This window comes from Drosophila ananassae, chromosome XL (assembly GCF_017639315.1).
Source record: "Drosophila ananassae strain 14024-0371.13 chromosome XL, ASM1763931v2, whole genome shotgun sequence".
NCBI classification, from domain to species: domain Eukaryota; kingdom Metazoa; phylum Arthropoda; class Insecta; order Diptera; family Drosophilidae; genus Drosophila; species Drosophila ananassae.
The window spans coordinates 10,597,784-10,621,516 of NC_057931.1; the positions used below are offsets into that span (position 1 = coordinate 10,597,784).

At 55.5% G+C, this 23,733-nt stretch overlaps 5 protein-coding genes across 5 annotated transcripts; 3 read left to right on the forward strand and 2 right to left on the reverse strand.

The window, feature by feature from the left end:
• Positions 1–321: 321 nt before the first annotated feature.
• Positions 322–2,167, forward strand: LOC6504868 (histidine-rich glycoprotein). The gene is made up of 3 exons (XM_001966449.4): positions 322–1,392; positions 1,456–1,523; positions 1,586–2,167. Exons 1-3 carry the CDS (start codon positions 1,375–1,377, stop codon positions 1,968–1,970), a joined length of 471 nt encoding a protein of 156 aa, XP_001966485.1. The 5' UTR covers positions 322–1,374; the 3' UTR covers positions 1,971–2,167.
• Positions 2,168–2,627: 460 nt separating this feature from the next.
• On the forward strand, positions 2,628–15,039 carry LOC6504869 (protein pecanex). Its single transcript, XM_001966450.4, has 10 exons — positions 2,628–3,313; positions 3,378–3,687; positions 3,750–4,691; positions 4,752–7,859; positions 7,918–9,342; positions 9,410–9,570; positions 9,630–10,029; positions 10,095–10,441; positions 10,500–13,025; positions 13,081–15,039. The coding sequence occupies exons 1-10, from the start codon at positions 3,161–3,163 to the stop codon at positions 14,131–14,133; spliced, it is 10,425 nt and encodes a 3,474-aa protein (XP_001966486.1). The 5' UTR covers positions 2,628–3,160; the 3' UTR covers positions 14,134–15,039.
• LOC6504641 (probable ATP-dependent RNA helicase kurz) lies at positions 14,934–19,963 on the reverse strand. Its single transcript, XM_001966451.4, has 5 exons — positions 19,741–19,963; positions 19,486–19,677; positions 16,431–19,429; positions 16,163–16,365; positions 14,934–16,099 (listed from the first exon to the last, which is right to left on the reverse strand). The coding sequence occupies exons 1-5, from the start codon at positions 19,813–19,815 to the stop codon at positions 16,008–16,010; spliced, it is 3,561 nt and encodes a 1,186-aa protein (XP_001966487.1). The 5' UTR covers positions 19,816–19,963; the 3' UTR covers positions 14,934–16,007.
• A 122-nt stretch (positions 19,964–20,085) lies between these two features.
• Positions 20,086–22,422, forward strand: LOC6504870 (protein crooked neck). The gene is made up of 2 exons (XM_001966452.4): positions 20,086–20,243; positions 20,309–22,422. The coding sequence occupies exons 1-2, from the start codon at positions 20,208–20,210 to the stop codon at positions 22,337–22,339; spliced, it is 2,067 nt and encodes a 688-aa protein (XP_001966488.1). The 5' UTR covers positions 20,086–20,207; the 3' UTR covers positions 22,340–22,422.
• Positions 22,419–23,691, reverse strand: LOC6504640 (odorant receptor 2a). The gene is made up of 2 exons (XM_001966453.4): positions 22,559–23,691; positions 22,419–22,502 (listed from the first exon to the last, which is right to left on the reverse strand). Exons 1-2 carry the CDS (start codon positions 23,660–23,662, stop codon positions 22,452–22,454), a joined length of 1,155 nt encoding a protein of 384 aa, XP_001966489.1. The 5' UTR covers positions 23,663–23,691; the 3' UTR covers positions 22,419–22,451.
• Between the last annotated feature and the right edge of the window lie 42 nt (positions 23,692–23,733).

Consider the following 23,733-nt stretch of genomic DNA (forward strand, 5'->3'; position numbering starts at 1 on the left):
CCACTGTGCTGGGGGGACGCTCTTATCTCTTTTCGCTTTCACACGCCGTTCTTTGGGGCCAAAGCTTCTTCTTCTAACCGCTCGCAAACAATCGAATTCGATTGTGAAATCGATATTCTCCCTACGACTATCGTCTAAATTTGAATTTCGAAATGCAAGCATAACCAATTTCCCGCTAACGAGAAAGCCCCATTCTTGCAACAATTGGAGAAGAAGAAATTCGCGTAATTAAATAACACCCGCAAATCGCAAATTGCAAATCTTGCAAATCGCTAGTACGATTGCATAACACAAATATGAACCATATGCATGCGATCTATTTGTAACGTATTTCTAGCGTTACGTGCCACGTACTTACCTTTTCGGGAGGATGGCGACGACGAGGGGGCACTACTATGGGGGCTGGACGACCATGCAACATATCTATGTGGTATTAAACACATACTGCACTCTGCGCTGCTATTTCCGTTGACTGACTTTGGGTCTCCGCTCGTTGAAAGCCTGGGTTTTTGAGTTTCGGGTGCAGGCCTCCGTGCCTTCCGTCTGCGTGAGCTACTGAAAATGTGGAAAAGAAAAAATATTATTAACAAAAAGACTTAAACAAAATAGGAGGCTCAGAAAAAGAAGTTCACACACAGAAACAAAACGGAAAGACAATGGGAGCCCTATTCAATGGAAGCGAAACTCCCATGCCCTGTAAATTGGCTGAAGAAATAGGGATCAGATAAGTATTAAAGCCTTACACTCATAAAACTTTATGCCAAATATAATATTTATATATTTTTTTTAAGAAGAGACGTTAAAAGTACTTATAAAACTTTTAAACTAACTTTAAAGTCAAGGTTTTTTACAAGAACCAGTGTTGAAAAGTATTCTGCACTTAAATTTCCCTAAAAAGTCCTTAAGATCTAGAAAACCTTGTGTGGTTTTTACTTACCTTTCTCCAGTAGTTTAGGGTATCATCCACTGTCGGTTTAGGTCCTCTTATCCATAGGCAGTGGCCAAAAACCACCCACAATCCATGACACGATGATAGCTGCCACCTAAATTGGTGGTTTTCCACTGAGCAGCCACTGAGCTTTGCTTTTCTTTAGTTATTTATATTTTAGTTTCTTTATTATTATTACTTTTGGTTTGTTTTGGGCTTTTTGTTCGGGCGCGTGCGCATGCGCAGGGGCAGGTCTATTGGGTATGGGGCTGTGGCACGGAAGCGCCACCAACTGGCGCCGGGTGTAGGTAATTCCACCGCATTCCCGGGGGCTGGTATAAATTAAATGGTTGCAGTGGGGCAGCAATCAAAACACTCGAAGCCTTCCCAGCGGTTGCATCGTCGGATCTAGCAACTCCACTCGTTAAGTCCTTAAACCAAGCAGCATGGATAACCGCAGTTTGGTGAGTGGATATCAATTGGCTCCAAGGATTATCAAAGGATTACCGCGATTGTTTTTTTTTCAGCTCCTGAGGCTCTCCCTGGTGGTGGCTTTGGTGATACTGCTGGTGTGTGTTCCTGAAACAGATGCAGGGTAAGATATTGTTATTATAAGACTGTCAAAATCACATATTTATTACTTACCTATCCTTCCAGTGGCCACCAGAAGAAGAAAAAAATCGTCATCCATGTGCCAATACACAAGAAGATCGAGAAACATATCCACACGGTGGTGAAGCACGTTCACCATCACCACAAGCCCCTGGTGCTGCAGGAGGAGAAGAAGGTCATCCACGAGGATCATCGCCCCATCCAGATCCACCAGACCAAGGAGCACATCCATCATCACGAGAAGCACGACCACCATGATCACCACGAGCACCATCATCCGCTGGCGGCGCCCGCCGTGGCACCACCGCCTCCATTGCCCGAGTACGAGGAGGAGGAGGAGCACATCCATCATCATCACAACTACGAGCACCGGGGTGGACTCCGGGACGACTTCATCGGCGGCGATGGGAGCAGCAGCGAGGAGCGCTGACTATGCAACGGTGGCAGCGACAATGGGAGGCGCAGACTGATCTGATCGGAGAGCTGTGGGCGGGGCATCTCTTTGTGATTCGTTAGATACGTACCAATTTTTTTTATATATATATATATTTTTTTTATAGCCTAAATATTTAGTTTAAGTATGGCAAAGGCGAAGATTATAAAATAGTTATAAAGTGTATTTGAATTGTAGGAAATGAATTGAAATATATTGAAATATATTATTTCCTCGAAAGTTTTGTTTACTTATTTAATTAATAAATTGCTAATACATCAGGTACATTAAGTAATTGTATTTATTCGATTATTTATTGTATCTCTATGTGGACTTTATGAAATAAAACTACACGATTTTACAAAATAGCAATGAGAAATTATTTTTGGGAAGGGTTTTTCAAATGTTTTGATGTTTTTTTTTTAAATTATACTCCAAAACATGTAAACTATATAAAAAAAATAAGTTTCTTGTTTTCTTTCTTTAAAATTTATCAATTTAGAATGTAAATTTCTGTTTTGTAACTTTCAAAACTTTAAGAAGGTTAAATATTTATATTTTACATATATTTAACAATATTTACGGTATCTTATTTTTGAATAATAATCAAAATTCGCGCTTTAAATGTTCTACACAGAAACAGTGTTAATAATTTTAGTCCAATTTCTCTTCCAGTGCTGCAAAATGCATTAGTTCCTATGGGGAAGTGTTGGGAAATACAGTGCGAAAAAAACGTAAAACAAAAGAAAATTTAGGAAAATTTACGGCAGGATTTTCCGTTTGCAGCGACCAGGAGACGAAACGTCGGTCCTCCCTGCAGCTGTCCAAAGCGAGTCACAACGGAGAAGCGCCAGTTGGAGGAGTAACACGGCAACGAAACCGCTGGATAGTCCGACACAGCTTTCCCCTTTTGGAAAAAGCAAGCCCCTTGGAGTGTGATTCTCCCCGATTTTGTTGCTGCTCTCACACGCCCCCACTACGCCGCCCACGACCCCCCCCTGGCCGGGTACGGTGGTCAGGCTTAATCAGCAAAAAAACACCCAAGACCCGAAAATAAAATAAAACGGAGCGGTACAAAGAGGGAAACGGGTAGAGGAGGGGCTGAGCCTGTGAGTAAGCGGAAACGGAAGCCTCTGCGGGAGCGGCGGCTTCGGCGGAAGCGGCAAAGAGATGCAGTATAGGCCACCATGGGTTCGCAGACCTTGGAGATACTGCGCCAGGGCGTGTGGGCCTCGCTGACCGGCGGCTACTTCTACGATCCGCACCAGGGCGTCTTCTGCAACGTGGTGCACCTGTACCTCTGGCTCTACCTGCTCTGCTCGCCCTTTGTGGCCTACCTGGTAGTGTTCCACATCCCGTATCAGCATCGACTGAAGCTAATCATCATCCTTCTCTTTTTTTCAGTACTTTCCCAGCACATGGCTAACATGGTGCCTGTACTGCATGCTCACCAGCCTTACCATTCTAATGGTAAAGCTGGCCAATCTGGCACTGCATCGGCTTTACGACCGGGCGCAGACCATGTCCGAGGTCAATCTGAAGGGGCAGTTCTTCAAGGTCACCAAGGAGACGGAGCCCCGACACGATGACGAGGGAGGAATCGAGATGAAGGTCATCCGCCCGGGTGGATCACGCATCTCCGTGGAGCAGGCCATCAATGAGGCCAGCGAGGAGAACAGCATCATGTCCATTGACAATGTGAACAGCATTATTGGTATGTATATCCTTTGGTTTAATCCTCTGAAGCCTTATGGAATGTGTCCTCTTTCTTTGAAGATCTCAAGGTCGATGTGCATCGTAAAAATAGTTCCGAGTCCATCGAGCTCATGTTCTACGCCCCCTCCATGCTTTCCGGTGGCAGCCAGCAGGATCAGCAATCGCTGGCCGGCTCTGCCAGCGTCAGCAAGTCAATACGCAGCGGTGGAGGAGCTGGAGCGGGAGCGGGGGCGGCAGGGGCCACGAGTGCTGCCGCCCAGGCGGATCTCTTCAATAAGTACCTAACAGTCTACCCGGAAGTGGTGGAGGCTGCCGGCAGCAGTGCTGGCAGTGCCGACGGCGGCAGCAGTGGCGGTGACAGTCGTTCCGGAGCACCGGCAGTCGGTATACCAGCAGCCGGAGGAGTGGCACCCGTTCGCACTGGTCACTTGTCGCGAAAGTGCTCCGAGGTCTTCAGTCGGCGACATCGACGGCGGCTAGAGCGCCAGAGCAGTCTGGACACGGCGGCGGCGTCGGCCAACTCGGCCGGAGAGCACAAGCTAATGCGGAATCAGTCGGACACGATGGCGGCACCCTCGTTCCTGCACTCTCAGCCGGCAAATAAGGCGCGCGGCCAGGCCAATCCCCGCCAGCACTTTATAGCCAGCACCCCGGGCACGGGGGGAGGAGATGCTGCGCCGTCCTCCTCCTCAACGGGAGCCGCGGTGGTAGTGATTGCTCCTGCCTCGAATTCCTCCGCCAATCCAGGGCGGTCCTCGCGCCTGCAGCGCCACCGGAGCTCAGAGACGCACGACGAGAGGTTGAAGCACCAAAACCGTGGACTGGGCCGGCCAGTTCTGCTACATCCCCAGGAGATTGCGGCCAGCAGTATAGGAGCTCTGGCCGCGATTGGCGGTGGCGGCGGAAGCGGCAGCAGTGGCGGCAACGACGTAGAAGACATGGAGCTGGGTCTGGCCAGGAATGCGGGAAGCAGCGGTGTGGCTTTGCAGTCCTGGATATTAGGTTCGTACTGGGCATCTGTAGGAGGAAAAGAAATCCTGGTTAACATAATTTTCTTTGCAGACTCTTCATCGGATGTGTACCTGGAAGACGATAGCTACACCAAATCGGATCTGGGCATTGAGCAGCCGCATCAGCCGGCATCGTTCCGTGGCCAGCATCACCATCATCACCACCACCACCACCACCTGCACCACCATTTGGGCGGAGCCATTATCCGCAAGGATCCCACCAGCACCATGTCTGCGCTTCAGCTGGCGGGGGGGGCTCTGCCGGCAACGAGTGGAGGAGGAGCCGGCGGCGGGGTGGGTGGAGCGGCAGGAGGAGGTGGCTCTGCTGCCGGAATGAAGCGACGCAGACATTCCAATGCCACCAGCTTTCACAAACAAGGTTCCAAATCAACATTCATCAGCGGCGTAGCGACGGGAGGAGGCTCTGCTGGAGCGGCGCCAGGTGGAGGTGCTGCAGGCGGAGGCAGCAATGAGTCTGGCGGAGTGAGGCGCATCAAGAGCGCAGCTCTGGAGGTTCTGTGCCCGCAGCCCTCGGTCTCCAACCTCAGCCCGCATCCGAACAGCGTGGAGGCCATTTCCGGACAACAACAGATGCGGAATCCCCTGCCACCGCCCAGCAAGTGTCTGGTGAGGAATAAGCACCTAAGTCTCTATCCCTCCCAGGGCTATGGGGACGGGAATGCGCCTCCAGCCGCATCAGGAGCAGCACCAGCCACGGCAGCGCCGCCGGCGGCACCGGGAGGAGCACCTGCCGGCGGTAGCACCAACAGCAGCCTGTTCTTTGGCAGTTCCAGTGCCTGTGGCTCCACCACGGCACTCATCGAGCCACCCGTGTATCCTATTGTGGAGCATTCCGACGAGAAGACTGCGCACGAGGAGCCGGAGCAGAGCGGCCTGGACCAGGGCAACGCCGACGACGACGACGAGGTGGACGATGTGCCCATCCGTCGACGGACACGGGCCCTTGGCTGCAGTCAGACCCACCACAGCGCCGAGTCGGACGTGGGCGGCATCCTGGCCGACGACGACGACGTGTTCAAGGACTTCGACGACAACATGGACTACATATTCAACGAACTCAAGCAGACGCACCGGCAGCTGGACGAGGATCTGAGGGCCTGCGATCTGCACCAGAACCACCCCCATCACCATTCCCACCACCTGCACAAAATGTCGGAGGCGATCCCGGCCGGATCAGTTGCTGCCGGGGGCCTGGAAGACGACGACGAGGAGACGGAGGACAACAATACGGGTTCCAGGTCGCCGCTGCTCAGCGATCGCAACCGTCAGCCAGCTACGCTGCGCGAGATTCAGGCCGACAAGCAGCTCCGCCAGGAACTGACGCACCACCAGCAGCAGGAGCAGCAACCTCAGCAGTCCGGCGCCAATCCTGGATCCATCCAACCGCCACCACCTCCGCCGGCACCCATTCGCAGCGAGGCGGACTCCGGCTGTCCGTCCAGCGACTGCGAGCAGGTCAGTGCCAGCTCCAAGGATCAGCTGCTGGCGGGAATGGAGCCGGAGCAGCAGCGCTCCCTGGCGCAACTGGATGAGGAGCAGCCCTGTACCTCCAAGATGGCCGCCAAGAGTCTGGGAGCCATTCCCAAGGTGGTCAAGTACCGAGAAGTGGATGAACTGAGGCGGCGACGACGCGGTGGCTCGCCAGCGGATGCTGGTGGGGATTCCTGCGGCAATGAGTTCGCCCTGGTGAAGCAGCAGTCGAAGCTGGCCTCCCGCAACTCCTCCTCCTCGAACTCCACGCACAGTGTCAGCCTGACGGACAGCCTCACGGCGGACATCCACAAGATGCTCTGGCTAATGCACGGCGGAGCTGTGGACGAGCGCGGCAGACCCATAGCCGGTATATCGGCGGACGGAACACCCATTCCGGCGAGCAGCAGCCTGGTGCCGCCAAACATGTCCAGCGCCCACTTCCAGTTCTACCAGGACGCCATCCAGGCGCTACAGGGAGCCCACTTCACAGCCGGCGGCCTCAGTGTGGAGCACATGAACAACATCGAGCGGGCGCTGGCCCGGGATAAGTTGCGGCTGGACGCCAAGATCATGTGCGAGCAGCTGGCGGCGGCAGCAGAGGCCAACTCCGGGAGCCGTGGAGGAAGTGCCAACACACCGCTGCAGACGCAGCAGCAGGTGGGCATGTTGATGGGCGGCTCCCGGGCAGCCTTCTCGGTCCAGGGACTTCTTAACCAAATCCGCAGCGAGCGGCAGGTGCAACGCAACCTGGACGCAGTGCAGCAGCTGAGAGTGGCGGTCGCGGCGGTGGCGGCCAATGCCAGTGAGGCGGAGTCCGGATCGGCGTCGGGCCTGGGCATCGGAGGGCCTGGCGGCGGAGGCTCCAGTGGCGGTGGTGGCGGAGGAGTTCTCAGTGCCCTGGGACTGGCCAATCACCCCAGCAACCAGATCAGCCAAATCAGCCAGTTCCCCAACCTCAGTCAGTTCCCTCATCTCAGCCAGCCAATCCCGAATGTGGACGGACACCTTGCCCCGTACTGCGACTACTGGCGGCCGGCGTGCCTCCTGTCAGCGGCGGAGAAGCCGGCAGCGCCCAAGAGCTTCTACAAGTACCGGTTCAAGTGGTGCGGGCAGGAGCACGAGTTCAAGATCGCCATGGACCGGCTGGAGCTGCTGGCCCTGTTCGACAGGGATCTACACTGGATGCACGTGCTCCTGGCCAGTCTGCTGTGCACGCTGGTGGCCTGTCTGGGTGCGGCGATCCTGCAACACGACTACTACAAGGATCTGTGCGCCCTGCTCTTCTGCGCGGTGATTGCCGGTGCCCAGTACTCGCTGGTGAAGAGTGTCCAGCCGGATGCAGCCTCTCCAGTGCATGGCTTCAACAAGACGGTGGCCTATTCCCGGGCCATATACTTCTGCTTGGGCGGCGGCCTGCTGTTGCTGCTGAAGCGCCTGGACACGGACTACGCGGAGCGCCCGCCAGACCCTGTTGTGTTCTTCGGGATGCGCTACTCACCGGCCGACGTAGTGGCCCTGCTCCTCCAGGCCCTTTACGTTCTCCTACTCTGCTTTCCGGTCATCTTCTCGGTGGGCCTGTGTCCGCAGATCAACACGTTCCTCATGTATCTCCTGGAGCAGATCGACATGCACGTCTTTGGCGGCAATGCGGCCAGCAGTTTGTTGGGTGAGTCGGTGTCCTCCACCTGTTGAATCTTCATTATCCTATTTCTGATCCGTTCCAGGCTCCTTTCTCTGCGTCGTGCGCTCGGTGCTGGCGGTGATGCTGCTCTACGGACCTCTTTACGGAGCACTGGACGAGCAGCGGGGCACTCAGTACATCCTGTTCTCCATTTTCTGCGCCATGCTGGTGCCGCTGGGATACCACCTGTCGCGCTGCGCCAGCGACTTCAGCCACCTGTGGCGGCTGATCAAGACGTGCATCGTGAGCACCTACCGGGACGACGAGGAGGAGGAGCTCAGCCACGTGGCGGCTGTGACGGGTCCTGCCCTCCAGCTGGCAACCAGCACTCCGAAGCAGCGAAGGGTGCCCGACCCGAAGGCGGAGCAGGAGCAGATCGAGCTCAGCTCGCTGGAGAAGCTGGCCATCAACGAGGAGCAGCCGGAGCAGGCGGAGGAGCCGGCCCTGGAGCTGGAGCAGGACCAGGTGCTGGAGCAGAAGCCGCACAGCAAGTCGAAGGCCTCCTCGCTGGGCAGCAGCCAGCAGACTCTGGCCAAGACCACCAGCAGCAGCAAGCGAGCCATCACCGCCTCCAGTTCGTATGCCTCGATTGGAGGAGCTGCCGGCGAAGCCAACTCAGAGCAGGCAGTGGCACCGGGAGAGGTGTCGGCGGAAGGAGAAGACCAGCCACCCGGAGAGGAGACCACCAAGCGGGAGCTGGCCGAGGTCTACGACCTGGCAGCCAAGGAAGCCGAGGAGGCGGAGGACAAGATCTCCAGCTCATCGGCCACGAATCCCGGGGACATATCCACGCTGACAGCTGGAGCCGGCACAGCCACTACAGATGCCACACCAGCCTGCCTGGAACCAGATCCCGACGTGGAGGGTGAGATAATCGGAGCCGAGGAGAAGCATCCGCCGCCAGCTGCGCCAGGAACCGGAAACGGAACCACAGAGCCCAGCGAGAACACCAATAGCGGCAATGCTGGGGTCCATGCCGGCAATCCCAACGCTAGCGCCACTGGCAACGATCTGCCCGATCCTCTGCCGCGGAAACTCCAAGCGACGGTGACCACGCGGCTGAAAAACGACCTGGTAGTGATGACGCTGCTGGCCGTCAGTGTGCTGGGACTCCATTGCAGCACGGTGTTCACGGCCCTCCAGCCGGATCTCAACGTGGTGCTCTACTGCTTCATCGGGGTGCTGGGACTACTGCTGCACTACGCCGTGCCCCAGATGCGGAAGCACATGCCCTGGCTGTGCTTCTCCCGGCCACTGCTCCAGCAGCGGGAATTCGGGCAGTACGAGGTCCAGACTGCTCCGCAGATCATGTGGTTCGAGAAGCTGTACATTTACCTCAGTGTCCTGGAGCGGAATGTCCTGTTCCCGCTGCTGGCCATCTCCTCGCTGACGGCCGACTCCCAGCTGATTGTGGCCAAGTTCGGCCTGCCCTGGGGCACCCTCATCGTGGCCATCTGCGCCCTCAAGTGTGAGTAGTACACCCGCTATATCCCTCTCTTTTGTTTCCGTGCTAATCCCTCGACCATCCGCCGCAGTTGTGAGGAACGCCTACTCGGATCCCACGAACCAGTACCTGATAATCATCTTCACCGTGCTCCTGTTCCGCATCGACTTCTCCATGGCCACGGAGACCTTCATCATCGACTACTTCTTTGTCTCTCTAGCCTTCCGCAAGTGCTGTGACTTCCTGCTGAAGGTGAGTCTAGATCTCCAGCGTTTCTCTCATCCCACTGACACTGTATCCTCCTTCCGCAGCTCCAATTCATCGTCACCTACATCGCCCCCTGGCAGATCACCTGGGGCTCCGCCTTCCACGCCTTCGCCCAGCCATTCAGTGTGCCCCACTCGGCCATGCTGTTCCTGCAGGCCGGCATCTCCGCGCTGCTCTCCACGCCGCTGAACCCCTTCCTCGGCAGCGCCATATTCCTCACCTCGTACGTGCGGCCCATCAAGTTCTGGGAGCGGGACTACAACACTCGCCGCATAGATCACTCCAACACGCGGCTCAGTTCCCAGTTGGAGCGGGACCTGGGTGCGGACGACAACAATCTGAATAGCATTTTCTACGAGCACCTCACCCGGTCCCTGCAGCATTCCCTGTGCGGCGACCTGCTCATGGGGCGCTGGGGCAATGTCAACCAGGGCGATTGCTTCGGTAAGTCATACAGACGTCCTGGACGATCCTGGTCGTAGTTACTTAAGCTTTTAAATCCACTGCAGTGCTCGCCTCCGACGATCTCAACTGCCTGGTGCACATCATCGAACTGGGCAACGGCCTGTGCACCTTCCAGATGCGTGGCCTCGAGTTCCGTGGCACCTACTGCCAGCAGCGCGAGGTGGAGGCCATCACCGAGGACGTGGAGGACAACGACGGCTGCTGCTGTTGCGATCCCGGCCACTTGCCAAGTCTGCTCAGCGCCAACGCCATGTTCTCCACCCGATGGCTGGCCTGGCAGGTGGTGGCCGCCCAGTACGTCATCGAGGGCTACTCCATCTCGGACAACCTGGCCAGTGCCACGCTGCAGGTGTTCGAGTACCGCAAGGTCCTCATCACCTACTACATCAAGGTGAGTGCGCCAGAAAGTGGAGGACCAAGGTTCCATTTGAAAAACTATCCTCTTCCAGAGCATCATCTACTACGTGGTGAAGAATCCCAAGCTGGAGCAGTGGCTGTCGTCCGGCCCCATCCAGGAAGCCCTGCAGCACACCCTGGGCAGGCAGTTCGTCGACCTGGATCCCATTTTCAACTTCAACCTGGACGAGGACTTTGATTTCCGGGCCGTGGGCATAACTCGGGCCAGCTTCTGCTACGTCTACCTCAAGTGGATCAACTACTGCGTGGATATGCGTCGGGATGTGGCTGGAACAGGAGTTCCCCATCCAGGGGTTCCCCAGAGTGGCGCCTCGTCGGCACCGGCCACGGCAGCAGCAACGGCAGCTCCGCCTCCGCCAGTGACCCCAGCTCACAATGATTCCAAGAGCACCCCGAATCTGTCGGCCCACGGCAGCTCCTCGGGCCAGCCTGCCGGCCAGTCCAAGTCGCAGTCGCAGCAGCAGTTGCGTCGACCTCAGAGGACTGTGAACCAGGAAGGATCCGGTGTCGGAGGAGGAGCTGGCGGCAGCAACGGCGGGCCTGGCGTGGGCGTCAGTGGAGGAGGAGCCAGCGCGGGAGGCGCTGCGGGAGCGAACTCCGGAGGCGGCGAGGCCCAGATGAGCAGTTCCCACAGCTTCGCCAACATCTCACGCCAGACCTCGGAGAGTGCGCCCGGCCTGGGCGGCTATGTGACCTACATGGACCAGAATGTGTTCGTGAAGCTGGCCAAGAGCAGCACCACCACCACCGCTACTTCGGCCGGAGCTGGAGCAACGTCCGGAATAAATCGGCAGCGCGAGAACCTCCAGGAGAAGCCCACCCTGCGCCTCAAGCTGGCCAGCGTGGGCAAGGATGCGCCCCTGGTCTCGCTTTGCCTGGCATTGGCGCTCCTGGCCCGGCGCTCCCTGGCCACCGCCTCGCACAGTTCCCTCACCGGCGTGGAGTTCTTCCTGCACGGGCTGCATGCCCTTTTCAAGGGCGACTTCCGGATCACCTCTCCCCGCGACGAGTGGGTCTTCGCGGACATGGAACTGCTGCACTCGGTGGTGGCGCCGGCTGTTAAGATGGCCCTCAAGTTGCAGCAGGACCACATAACCAATCCGGACGAGTTCCTCGACCCGCACGCCCTGTACGAGGCCATCGACAACTGTTCCAAGGAGCTGGTCATCTCCCACGAGGCGGATCCAGTGTGGCGCAGTGCCGTGCTGCGCGGAGCTCCCAATCTTCTGGCCCTGCGCCACGTCATGGAGGATGGATCGGACGAATACCGCATCATCCGTCTGACCAAGCGCTTCCTCAGCTTCCGGGTCATCAAGCTGAACCGGGAGTGCGTCCGGGGACTGTGGGCTGGGCAGCAGCAGGAGCTGATCTACCTGCGCAACCGGAACCCAGAGCGGGGAAGCATCCAGAACGCCAAGCAGGCGCTGCGTAACATCATCAACTCCAGCTGCGATCAACCGATCGGCTATCCCATCTACGTGTCGCCCCTGACGACCTCGTACGCGGACACCAACGCCCAGCTCTGCCAGGTGATCGGTGGGGCCATCACGCTGGACACCATCAGGAACACTGTGCTCGGGTGGTGGCACCGCATCCGGGAGCGTTGCCGGCAGGGCTGCAGCTCCGGCTCGGCGCTGGAACACCCGCCGGGACTGGGGCCCGTCCAACTGGGTGCCTGTAACTTCGGCAGTGGAGGAAGCGTCGTCGGCGCCGGATCCACGGCGACTGGAGTGGGCGCCTCGGCGGGATCGGGACTGGGCGTGGCGGCGGCACCAGGGACGGCCAGCAGCACGGGCGGCGAGTCCGGGGATCTGGCTCCGGTATTTATATCAGCTCCACTCTACAACACTCTCACCGTAAACAGTTACTACAGCGTCCGCTCCGGCAATGTGCCCGGCGGAGCCATTCCGGCCAACCTGGGCGGTAACTATGTGAGCGACAGCCTGGCGGTGGTCCGCGGCGGTCTGGCGGTGATGCCGGTGAAGCCCACGTCCACCACGCTGATAGCCGGGCTGCTGAACAGGGAGCGGGATCAGGAGTCCTCTTCCATCTCGGGCATCTCGGCGGCAGGAGGAACAAGCGGAGCCGGCATTGGCATGGGCGTGGCTGGAGGTATGGGTCCGACCAGGGCCACCAGCAGCAGCGGTGTGCGAAGTCGGAGCCAGCAGGTGCCGCTGGGGCAGTTGGGCAGCAACCGAGGACGGGATCACGAGCGGCGAGCCACGCTGCCGATAGCCAGTGGCGGAGCGGGTGGCGGCGATGCCGGCAAGGAGCTGGTGGCGCCACAGTCCCAGACCGAAAACGAGCCCAGTCCGCGCAGCAACAAGCTCTCCAGCTCGTCCGGCAGCCTGGGCCTGGGCATGGGCGTGAGCATCGGGAACATCATCACCACACCGGGCGACTATCCGCGGAAGACCAAGGGACCCATTTGCCTGACCACCGAGGCGGGCATCAGCATAGGAACGGCCGGAGGAGGTGGAGGATCCGTGGCCAGCAGTGTCAGCAGGAAGCCGCGCATCGAGATCCTCAAGAAGGTCATCATAGTGGACGATACAGGGGTAAGTTTTCATATCCAGAAGTCTCGTCCATTTTATAATCTTGAATCCTCTGCAGATCTACGACTGCCTGGACATCATCGACGCCGTGGTCTGGCCCAGCGAAAGGATGCGGAACAATGGCGGCCGGCTGTCGTGGAAGGACTGGGAACCGAGTGCCGGAATGGTGGGTAACGTGGTCCACTGCTGGACGCCGAATCACAAGGACAAGCGCTTCCGCTCCCACGTCAATCGCTGTGTCTACCTCGTCGAGATCGGGGAGCGCTATGTGCCGGTCGAGGAGCTGGGCCTGCGGGAGTACAACCAGATCATGGGCAGCAACGAGGATCTGGCCAATGCGCGCCTCAGCAGCATCCAGCGCAACTTCCACGAGTACAACAAGTCGCTGAATCTACCAGAACCCTCGAAAGTCCATCACCACAAGGCCAAGATCCGGGCGGTGAGCAGCAGCAGTTCCGAGGATGACGACAAGGATGGAGCGGACACGGCTGACTTGCCACTGCCCTCCCTGGACCTGATGAACTTCAACACGCTGGTGAGCATGTGGAAGGTGATAGCGGACAAGAACAAGCGGGGCTACGGCGGCGGGGAGTTCAATGAGCTGGCGCCGGAGCTGCTCCAGAAGCTGGATGAGGCGGCCACAGCGCAGATTCAGGCCAACGCGAAGGAGGCGGAAGCTGCAAAGGAGGCGGCAGCTGCTAGGGAAGTGGAGGCTGAAGATGACGATGCGGCCAAGAAGGATGAGCCGGACAAGAAGGAGGAACCACAGCAGGAGTCAGTCCAGGATGCGGAGAACGAAGAAGAAAAAGCGGATGAAACTGAAACGGAAACCGAAGTGGAAACAGAAACGGAGAGCAAGAATGAAGGCCAGGACGAGGAGGCGTTGGAGGAGGTCACAGTTACCAGTCCCGAGGAGCAGCCAGCCACGCCTCCGCCCAGTCCGGTGGCCATGGAGCACAGTACCACCTCGAACTCCACCACCAGCTCGCCCTCCCTGAGCCACAAGGAGGAGCTGGCGGAAGATGATGAAGAAGACGAGCCGGAAGTTGATAAGCCAGAGACGGAAAACGCTCCGGAGAAGGAAGACGACGAGACTGGGACGACGGTTTAAGGACAAAGGAAAGATGATCCCGGAGAAAGGACTTGCATTTTTCGTGTCTGCCAAGCAGACGCCGACGTTAGGCACACCCCGACGGCAGAAGGACACCACCTTGTTTTTAAAATACATATCAGCAAAGGGCAGATAGGATGGACTCTGCTCCGGGCTTCCCGTACTACAGGATGCATTGTGTGTCCTTTTGCCAGGGCTAAGTGGGTGTTTCAGTCAAAAGACAACAAAACAAACAAAACAAAACAAAACAAAACAATTGCAACAAACAACAAATGAGAACACTTCCAAGAAATCAAAGTAATGTTTATAAAACGACTGCGTTTAGTGTATGCCTAGGGAATAGGACGAAAAAAAAAAAACTACTATAATTCAAAAAAGGATTAAAAAAAAAAAAACAAAAATATATATTACATTTTTAGTATTAATGAAACAAGTTATAGATCATACTCAATATATAGGACAAAAACAAAAAACAAAAAAGAGAGCGCAAATCGTGGAGAGGTTAAGGAGTATATATATTAAAAATATTTAACTAATTGTTGTAACTTGCGATGAAAGCGTGTAAAATAGGAAAGCGGAAAGCGGAAAACCAAAATGCTTCTCAACATTACCTATTTTGTTCTTTTCCTCCTGCTAGCCAATAGTTGCTAGGACTTGTAAGCGAACCTAAACAAAGAATTTATACAACTCTATATATGATACATAAACTAAAAACAAACAAACAAACAAACAAAACATATATGCATAAATGTGTAAACACTAATAATAGACTTAAAGTTAGTTTAACGTTTAAAATTTCGAGTTAAAGCCCCCATACATACCAAAATTGATTGTTAAAGTCCCATGCCCTTGGCTCCCAATAAGGATAATCCAGCAATTAATGAATTAAAAACTATACCTAAAGGATAAGCGAACCTCGGACAGGATTCAAGTTACAAAATACTTAGATATTATAAAGAAACACACTATAAACTACACACAATACACTCTACACACACCCACTCATGAACAGACAACAAATTCCTAGGTGTAAGCGGAAGTGTAGGTACGGCAAAGGAGTAGGACGATGTAAGGATGCAGATACGCATGGAAGGACGATATGTAAAGCTCTCACGTTGCCTTAATAAATTAGACTGATTTTTTCTACACACAACAAACACACAACATAACACACACACACACACACACAATACATAATACACAATACACTTTAAAAAAAAAAAGAAAAGAAAAAGAAAACTAATCGCTTGCAGCGATACATGAACTTCAAACTCGATGATTAACAAATTTAACAAACAAAGTACATTTAAAGTTTAACATTAAATTAGCTAATGGAAGGCGGTAATAACAAAATATACTTAGACTAGTGTATATACCTATACTATGTAACTATATATATATATATACTGTATATCCATATCCACAAAATCCAAAACATTAATCGTGTATATAGCTGAGAATCCGAAACCGAAACCTTATCGTATTTAATCGAGGCAGGAACGAGAATCACTTCTTTATAGCCGCATTGCCCCTAAGCCCAAAACCCAATTAGCCAAATCTCTCTCTCGCAAGGACGAACAAGGACGAGAATATTACAAAACTAAAGCATATATATATACATTATATATTGATTATTTCTGTGTACATATACGGATTGTGTATTAAACAATTATCGAAAAAAAAAACTTAGATGTTAAAGAAACAACAAAAAAAAAATACAATTTTTATTCCCCCTCACTCCACTCCAATCCATTTTTTTTTTAGTTCCATTTAAAACAAATTTCATATTTATATTATACATAAAAAATTATATATATACATATTATATATATATATCAATTAAATAAATAATAAATGAAACTTGTTATACAAAGTCAGGAGTTGTTCTTGTCGAGCGGCGGCCAGATGGGACTCAGTTCGCTGAGGGCGACGTCGTACAGCAGGTTCTGGTACTCTTCCAGCAGGACTACATAAACAGAAGATATCATTAGGATTAGGAGATACTATCAGAGGACTGTCCAAAACTCACAATGCGGATCACTGTCCCACTCAGCCTCCAGCCCCTGACGGCTGTGGATCTGCTTCGTTATCAGCGCCCGTTTGAACCGCAGCACCTTGTCGTTCAGGCTCGACCAGCTCTTGATCAGGGAGGCGGGCGTGGACTTCAGCTTGCCCTTGAACTCGGCCAGACGGGGGCACACCTTGCCCTCCAGCAGGAACATGCCAAAGTAGCTGGAGAGTAATAGAAAACCAGGACATTAGAAACCATCAAGGACCAAAGATAAACACAAACTCACCAGCAGGCCTTCTCGCTGACAGGCATCTCCACCTCGCCGAGCGGCAGATCCCAGCCAGCTCGTCCGAATGTGGCATCCACATAGCAGTACATCCGACCAGATGCCTCGTCATACCGGGGAGCTGGATCCTCGCGCACCTCCCGGATATTGCACAGCAGCGGCACGTACAGGAGCAGCCACTCCGGTTCGATGGCAGTGATGCCGCGTATAAACATCTTGGTGGAATCTCCGTTTTGGAGCTCGTACGCCTCCTGGTAGACCACCCACTCGGGGCACTTCTGGCGCAGCACGGATGAGACGTGCAGGAAGGCCGGCTCCTCCATGTCGGCGCAGTGGTAGGCGTACTTGAGGCGTCGCCGCTCCTCCTTGTCAGCGATCTCGGCCAGCGGTACCTTCCGGGCCACCCGATCCCCCATGCCGGCCAGCAGGATCTGACGCAGGAAGCGGGCCTGGGCATCGGTGGGCGGCTTCATTTCCGGATCAACGCCCAGGTTCACGTCGCTAACGTTCAGGTTGATTTCGTTGGTCAGCTGGACACGAAGCTTGCGCACTTCACTGACGGCCTTGGGCCGGAGACCGTTGGTCGTACAGAATTCCGCCAGACGCCCCTGAGAACCGGCATATTCCGCTGCTCCGACGGCCCGTAGCAGGACCATCGGATCCCCGAGTAGCTGATAGTTGCCGGAGGAGGCCCAACTCTGGCGTTTCTGGTGGAAGCGATTCGCTCCCGGCGCCACATCCTCGTCCCGCTGGACGCCCGTCTCGATGAGCACCTCCTGGACGGAGAGGGCGGCCACCAGGCACACCGTATACGGCAGTAGATTCTGCTGGTGGGAGAGGGCGAGCATTTTGCCGAAACGCGGTGCGACGGGGAATCTGGAGATGACCTTGCCCAGTCGCGTCACCTCCGGCGGCAGATCCTTTTTAGGATCGATGGAGCTGGATGGCGGCGCCTCCAAAGCACCCAGGACCGTAAGCCTCTGCTCGGCGGCCTCCAGCTGCACCTGATCCGGGGGCGAGGGGAAGGGAAAGTGAACAACGCGATCGATGCCCATGCAGCGCATCTGGAGCATGAGATCGTCCACGGGCTTCTGCTGGATGTCCGGCTGGGAGAAGGCCTCGAAGCAGTCGTTGTACACGGCACTGGAGTACAAGCGATAGCAGTGTCCGGCGCTGATACGACCAGCTCGACCGGCGCGCTGATCCGCCGAGGCCTTGGAGGTGTAGGTGACCACGAAGGCGCTCACGCCGGTCAGCTTGTCGTAGAGCCGGGTCTTCTGGCGGCCACTGTCTACCACGTACTTGATGTGCGGAATGGTCAGCGAGGTCTCCGCCACATTGGTGCTCACCACGCATAGGCGACAGCCCTCGGGAACGGGCTGGAAGATGCGGTTCTGCTTCTCCGACGAGAGCAGCGAGTACAGCGGCAGAACCCACAGTGGTTGCCTCTGTCCGGAGCTACTCGTTTCTCCATCCACGTTCATGTCCTCTCCATCCTCTTCGTCGTCCAGCTCCAGCTCCTTCTCCTCATCCTCATCCTCCTGCTCGTGCATGTCCGCTTCGGTGTCGTCGCCAGGCAGCTTGTAGTCATCCAGGTTGATCTTGGGCAGGGATATCTGCGACAGGAACTTCTTTTTCGTCTTGCGTATGTTCCGGATGGTTCGCTTCATGTCAAACTCCTGCTCCTTGGGATCCTCCGCCAACTCCTCAGCCTTGGTTTCCTTCTTCGCCGCCTCCCCCGGCTTCTCGTCCTTCACGGGGCGGTAGGGAAAAGTGCGACGCAGCTTCCTAACCAGTTGGTTCACCTCCTGCTGGCCAGTCACGAATATGAGAATGCCGCCCTCCGGCAACTGGTTGTGTATCTTCACAGTCTTCTTATACGCCTCGGCTACGTAGTCGTCTGGTGTGCGCTTCTGGAAGTGGATGGTCACCGGGAACTGACGCGCCTCCACCTTCAGCAGGGGCGGCGGCACCTTAAACAGCCGCTCGTTCTCCGTAAAATCGGTGACTCTCAGCGTGGCGGACATGATGATGAGCTTCAGGGGCTGGCCACGTTTGTGGCGCAATGGAACGATCCGCGACAGCAGGCCCACCAGGATGTCAGTGTAGACACTCCTCTCGTGCGCCTCGTCCAGGATAATAACAGAATATTTACTGAGCAGGAAGTCCGTCTCAATCTCCTTTAACAGGACACCGTCTGTCATGAACTTGATCTTGGTGGCCGGCGTGACATTTCCCTCGAAACGTATCAGATAGGACACCTCGCTCTCCGGCAGATTCATTTCGTGCGCCACGCGCTTGGACATGGCAATGGCGGCCACTCGGCGTGGTTCCGTCACACCGATCATCTTGTGCTGGGCGTAGCCTGCCTCGTAGAGGAACTGCGGCAACTGGGTGGTTTTTCCCGATCCCGTTTCACCGGCCACAATCACGATGGGATTCTCGTTGATGGTCTCCATAACCTGTTGCTCCTCGGCCAGGATGGGCAGCCGAAGACGGGCTTCCTGGACCTCAGTCGAACGATGGACTGGAACGTAAACCGTTTGGTGGGTGCAGACCGGAGCTGGAGCCTCCTGTTTTCGTTTCTCTATCACTGGCTTGGCTGGGATTTTCGGCGGAGCAGTTTGAACAGGCGCAGGAATTGGAGCGGGAATAGGTGGAGGTGGGCTGGACTCTTCCTCCTCCTCATCACTAGAATCCTCTTCGTCCTCCTCGTCCCCTATACTGATAATATTCGGGTTTCGACGCTTCGCCTCCAGTTCCGCCTCCTCTTCGTCGAGAAGCTTCCGCTTTGATCCTTTGATGGCATTCACTCGCCTGTTGCCAGTGGCACTCTCCGCCTGCACTTGGGCCTGTCGCTCCTTCTTCTTGGCCAGATACTCGTCCAAAGTAGGCAGCCGTTTCAGGCCCACTGTTTGCACTTGACTTATGGATGTGTATTGCTGGAGCTCCGCATCGGGGATTTGTACGGCTGCCAGGTCCCCCAAGAGTTGTGCACGCTGAAAGAATACACAGTTAATATCACTTAATAGTAATCCTTTAAAGAAAAACTTACGCCCTCCTTCTTCTTCTTTCTGTCAACAATGGTCTGCAGGTGTTTCCGCTGCTTCTTGGTGAGGATCTTCACGTGCTGCTGTTTGTCCACCTTGATCTTGGTCGCCCGCTTCTGGGAGGGCAAGACCAGAGCATTGGCCTCATCGTAGCCAGCTTGGCTAGTCCCAGCCACTGCATCCACATCGATTTGAATCTGAAAGATTTGGCGGCAGGTTAGTTTCCATTGGCACTTGTCACTGATCGCCCGAATACGCACCTTTTTTACAGCCGAGTTGTCGACAATTGTCTCCGGGTTTTGCCGCGCTTTGGCATTGTGCACTTTTTTGCCCATTGTTGCTGTTTATTCCATCCAAAACAAACCAAAACACACGTGCACTGCTCTAGAGGTGATAAATTCGCATTAAAACATCGGTAAAATCGTTTTTTAATGGAATATCGATAACAAGAAATTCACCACAACCGCACAGTCGCGACTCGCTAGAGAATGACTGGTCGATAGGGATGGGCAATACTTATACTTAACAGGTGACGTGTTCTAAAATATCGATAAGCAAAAATATCAAAAAATACCAAATGTGAACTAAATATACTAAACCGGGAGCCGCGTTCCACCGGCCGATAACAGATGCTTATGTTTTTATTGGCCATCCCTGCTCGCATTATTTACCTTGCAAAATAGACAGATAATTTATTAATTTAAGCCTAAACAGACACTCCTCAGCAATGGACCGGCCACAGAAGATGCCCAAGGTGGCCAAGGTAAGCTTGATTCGGATCCGGGTGCATTCCAAACGAGTAACCATTAATTTCACAATGAATTCCAGGTGAAGAACAAGGCGCCTGCCGAAGTGCAGATTACGGCGGAACAGCTGCTCCGTGAAGCCAAGGAGCGCGACTTGGAGATCCTGCCGCCGCCGCCCAAGCAAAAGATCTCCGATCCCGCCGAGCTAGCAGACTACCAGCAGCGAAAGCGCAAGACCTTCGAGGACAATCTCCGCAAGAATCGCATGGTGGTCAGCCACTGGATCAAGTATGCCCAATGGGAGGAGCAACAGCAGGAGATCCAGCGGGCGCGTTCCATTTGGGAGCGTGCTCTGGACAACGAGCACCGGAATGTAACGCTCTGGCTGAAGTACGCCGAGATGGAAATGAAGAACAAGCAGGTGAACCATGCCCGGAATCTGTGGGATCGGGCTGTGACCATTATGCCGAGGGTGAATCAGTTCTGGTACAAGTACACCTACATGGAGGAGATGCTGGAGAATGTGGCCGGAGCACGGCAGGTGTTCGAACGCTGGATGGAGTGGCAGCCGGAGGAGCAAGCGTGGCAGACGTACGTCAACTTCGAGCTGCGCTACAAGGAGATCGATCGGGCCCGCGAGGTCTACGAGCGATTCGTCTACGTGCATCCGGATGTCAAGAACTGGATCAAGTTCGCCCGCTTCGAGGAGTCCCACGGCTTCATACACGGCTCCCGGCGTGTCTACGAGCGGGCCATAGAGTTCTTCGGGGATGAGTACATCGAGGAGCGGCTGTTCATCGCCTTTGCCCGCTTCGAGGAGGGCCAAAAGGAGCACGACCGGGCACGCATCATCTACAAGTACGCCCTGGATCACCTGCCCAAGGAGCGGACGCAGGATTTGTTCAAGGCCTACACCATACACGAGAAGAAGTACGGCGATCGTGCTGGAATCGAGGATGTGATTGTGTCCAAGAGGAAGTACCAGTACGAACAGGAGGTGGCCGCCAATCCCACCAACTACGACGCCTGGTTCGACTATCTGCGCCTCATCGAAGCCGAGGGCGACGTGGACCAGATCCGGGAGACGTATGAGCGGGCCATTTCCAATGTCCCGCCAGCCAACGAGAAGAACTTCTGGCGCCGCTACATCTACCTGTGGATCAACTACGCCCTGTACGAGGAACTGGAGGCGGAGGACCCGGAGCGGACGCGTCAGATCTACAAGACCTGCCTGGAGCTGATACCGCACAAGCAGTTCACCTTTAGCAAGGTGTGGCTGCTCTACGCCCAGTTCGAGATCCGGTGCAAGGAGCTGCAGCGCGCCCGGAAGGCTATGGGCCTGGCCATCGGCATGTGTCCGCGGGACAAGCTCTTCCGCGGCTACATCGACCTGGAGATCCAGTTGCGTGAGTTCGAACGCTGCCGGCTGCTGTACGAGAAGTTCCTGGAGTTCGGGCCGGAGAACTGTGTCACCTGGATGAAGTTCGCCGAGCTGGAGAACCTGCTGGGCGACACGGAGCGGGCGCGGGCTATTTTCGAGCTGGCGGTGCAGCAGCCGCGCCTCGACATGCCGGAGCTGCTGTGGAAGGCGTTCATCGACTTCGAGGTGGCCCTGGGCGAGACGGAGCTGGCCCGGCAGCTGTACGAACGCCTGCTGGAGCGCACCCAGCACGTGAAGGTGTGGATCTCGTTTGCCAAGTTCGAGATGGGACTGAGCCATGGCGACGGCAGTGGCCCGGATGCGGACATGAATGTCCGGCTGGCCAGGCGCATCTACGAGCGGGCAAATGAAATGCTGCGCCAGCTGGGCGACAAGGAGTCACGGGTCCTGTTGCTGGAGGCGTGGCGGGACTTTGAACGCGATGGCGGCGATAACCAGGCGCTGCAGAAGGTCCTGGACAAGATGCCGCGTCGCATCAAGAAGCGCCAGAAGATCATCTCGGACGACGGCGTCGAGGAGGGCTGGGAGGAGGTCTTCGACTACATATTCCCCGAGGACGAAATGGCCCGACCCAATCTCAAGCTGCTGGCCGCCGCCAAGATGTGGAAGAAGCAAAAGGACGTCACCGAAGACGAGGCCCCCGCACCGGCTCCTGCTACGGCGGATAGCTGAGAAGATTCCTCTTTTATTTAAATGTGTTTTAAGGACCCGCCAGGATATATAATTTCGTAATAAAAATAATGACTACCGATGTAGCGAATGGTGTTTTTATTTGCCAGGATAATTATTTGGCCCGCAGGAGGAGCGTGAAGGCGGAGTAAGTGAACCGCATGAGCTGCCAGGGGGGATGATCCTTTATATTCGGGATTAGAAACGAAGCTACCCACTTACCTGCTCAAAGGTCTCCAGGGACAGGGGTATGTAGCCGCCGGCGTAGATCAGGGATGGCTTCTGGGTCCTGGCCAGGGTGAAGATGAGATTCCGCTTGAAGATAGGCCGCTGGTCCACCCAGTTGCAGGCATAGAAGCCATCGCAGAGAGCCTCGCTCTGGGTGCGCATCCGCTCCCCGAAGTAGCAGATTATGAAGACCTCCAGGGTGACGGCCACAAAGAACACTATCGACAGGATCATGGCGGACAGGTCGTTATCGTCCACCACGTAGAGGAAGTGCATCGCCACGGTGCACTGGACGGCGGCGGAGCAGGCGAACTGCGCCATGCAGGCCACCGAGAGGATGCGCTGGATGATGCCCTTCAGCCGATGGACCAGCATTAGATCCCGGATACAGTCGAGCAGCTCCCCGTGCGCGGAGTGCAACCTCCTCGTCCCATAACCGATCCGACGCACCCGCAACTCCAAGGCCCGCATGTGGCCCGTGAGGAGGCAGAGATAGGCCGGCGGATAGGAGTCGCTGGCACAGTTCTGGACCGCCTGGACGATCAGACCGAAGAGCTGGTAGCCATAACAGATGACATACGCCCGCCAGGAGTTCTCCCAGTCGACGCCGAACCAGGCCGGGTAGAGGAGCTGCCGCTTCGAGGAGATGGCCACCCGGACGCAGCTGAGAATGGTGCCGAAGGTGAAGATCCGTGCAAAGTACTGAAATCCCTTCTGGGCGGTCGTCACGGCCTCGTTCAGGGCCGCCAGTTCCTCCGGATGATTGACTTGGCGCGCCCGCTCGTCCAGGTGCTTCAGCAGGGAACGAATCTTGTGAAGCTGCCGCCGCACCAGAAACACATTCAGGAACTTCAAGTTCGCCACGATGTCCGTGATGGTGATGGTCAGGTTCTCGCACAGGTTCTGCATGTTGTGGGTGAAGAGGAGCCGGGCCATGAGGCTCAGGGGGAACAGGATCGTGACGGAGGCGTTGAGGGCCAGGGAGTAGGCGAGATACCACAGCCGGGAGATGCCATCAGGCTGCATTAGTCCAGTGAGCTCCCATACCCGCCAGTGGTAGCGCACAGCCCTGTGGGTGTCCAGTTGCAGTTCCTCCATGATGCTTCTCTCTAGGGATTAGGGCGTAGTCCGCTCCTTTTTATAGTCCTGGCGTAGTAACTATGATTGCC

Bases quoted from the DNA above. Each gene is read 5' to 3' on its own strand.
- LOC6504868 (XM_001966449.4), top strand. The intron at 1,524-1,585 runs GTAAGATATTGT...CTATCCTTCCAG, and splicing joins GTTCCTGAAACAGATGCAGG to TGGCCACCAGAAGAAGAAAA.
- LOC6504869 (XM_001966450.4), top strand. From the start codon at position 3,161: ATGGGTTCGCAGACCTTGGAGATACTGCGCCAGGGCGTGTGGGCCTCG. The intron at 3,314-3,377 runs GTAGTGTTCCAC...TCTTTTTTTCAG, and splicing joins CGCCCTTTGTGGCCTACCTG to TACTTTCCCAGCACATGGCT. The intron at 13,026-13,080 runs GTAAGTTTTCAT...AATCCTCTGCAG, and splicing joins TCATAGTGGACGATACAGGG to ATCTACGACTGCCTGGACAT.
- LOC6504641 (XM_001966451.4), bottom strand. From the start codon at position 19,815: ATGGGCAAAAAAGTGCACAATGCCAAAGCGCGGCAAAACCCGGAGACA. The intron at 19,678-19,740 runs GTGCGTATTCGG...CAAATCTTTCAG, and splicing joins ACAACTCGGCTGTAAAAAAG to ATTCAAATCGATGTGGATGC. The intron at 16,366-16,430 runs GTGAGTTTGTGT...ATTACTCTCCAG, and splicing joins GTCAGCGAGAAGGCCTGCTG to CTACTTTGGCATGTTCCTGC.
- LOC6504870 (XM_001966452.4), top strand. From the start codon at position 20,208: ATGGACCGGCCACAGAAGATGCCCAAGGTGGCCAAG. The intron at 20,244-20,308 runs GTAAGCTTGATT...AATGAATTCCAG, and splicing joins AGATGCCCAAGGTGGCCAAG to GTGAAGAACAAGGCGCCTGC.
- LOC6504640 (XM_001966453.4), bottom strand. From the start codon at position 23,662: ATGGAGGAACTGCAACTGGACACCCACAGGGCTGTGCGCTACCACTGG. The intron at 22,503-22,558 runs GTAAGTGGGTAG...CCCCCCTGGCAG, and splicing joins CCCTGGAGACCTTTGAGCAG to CTCATGCGGTTCACTTACTC.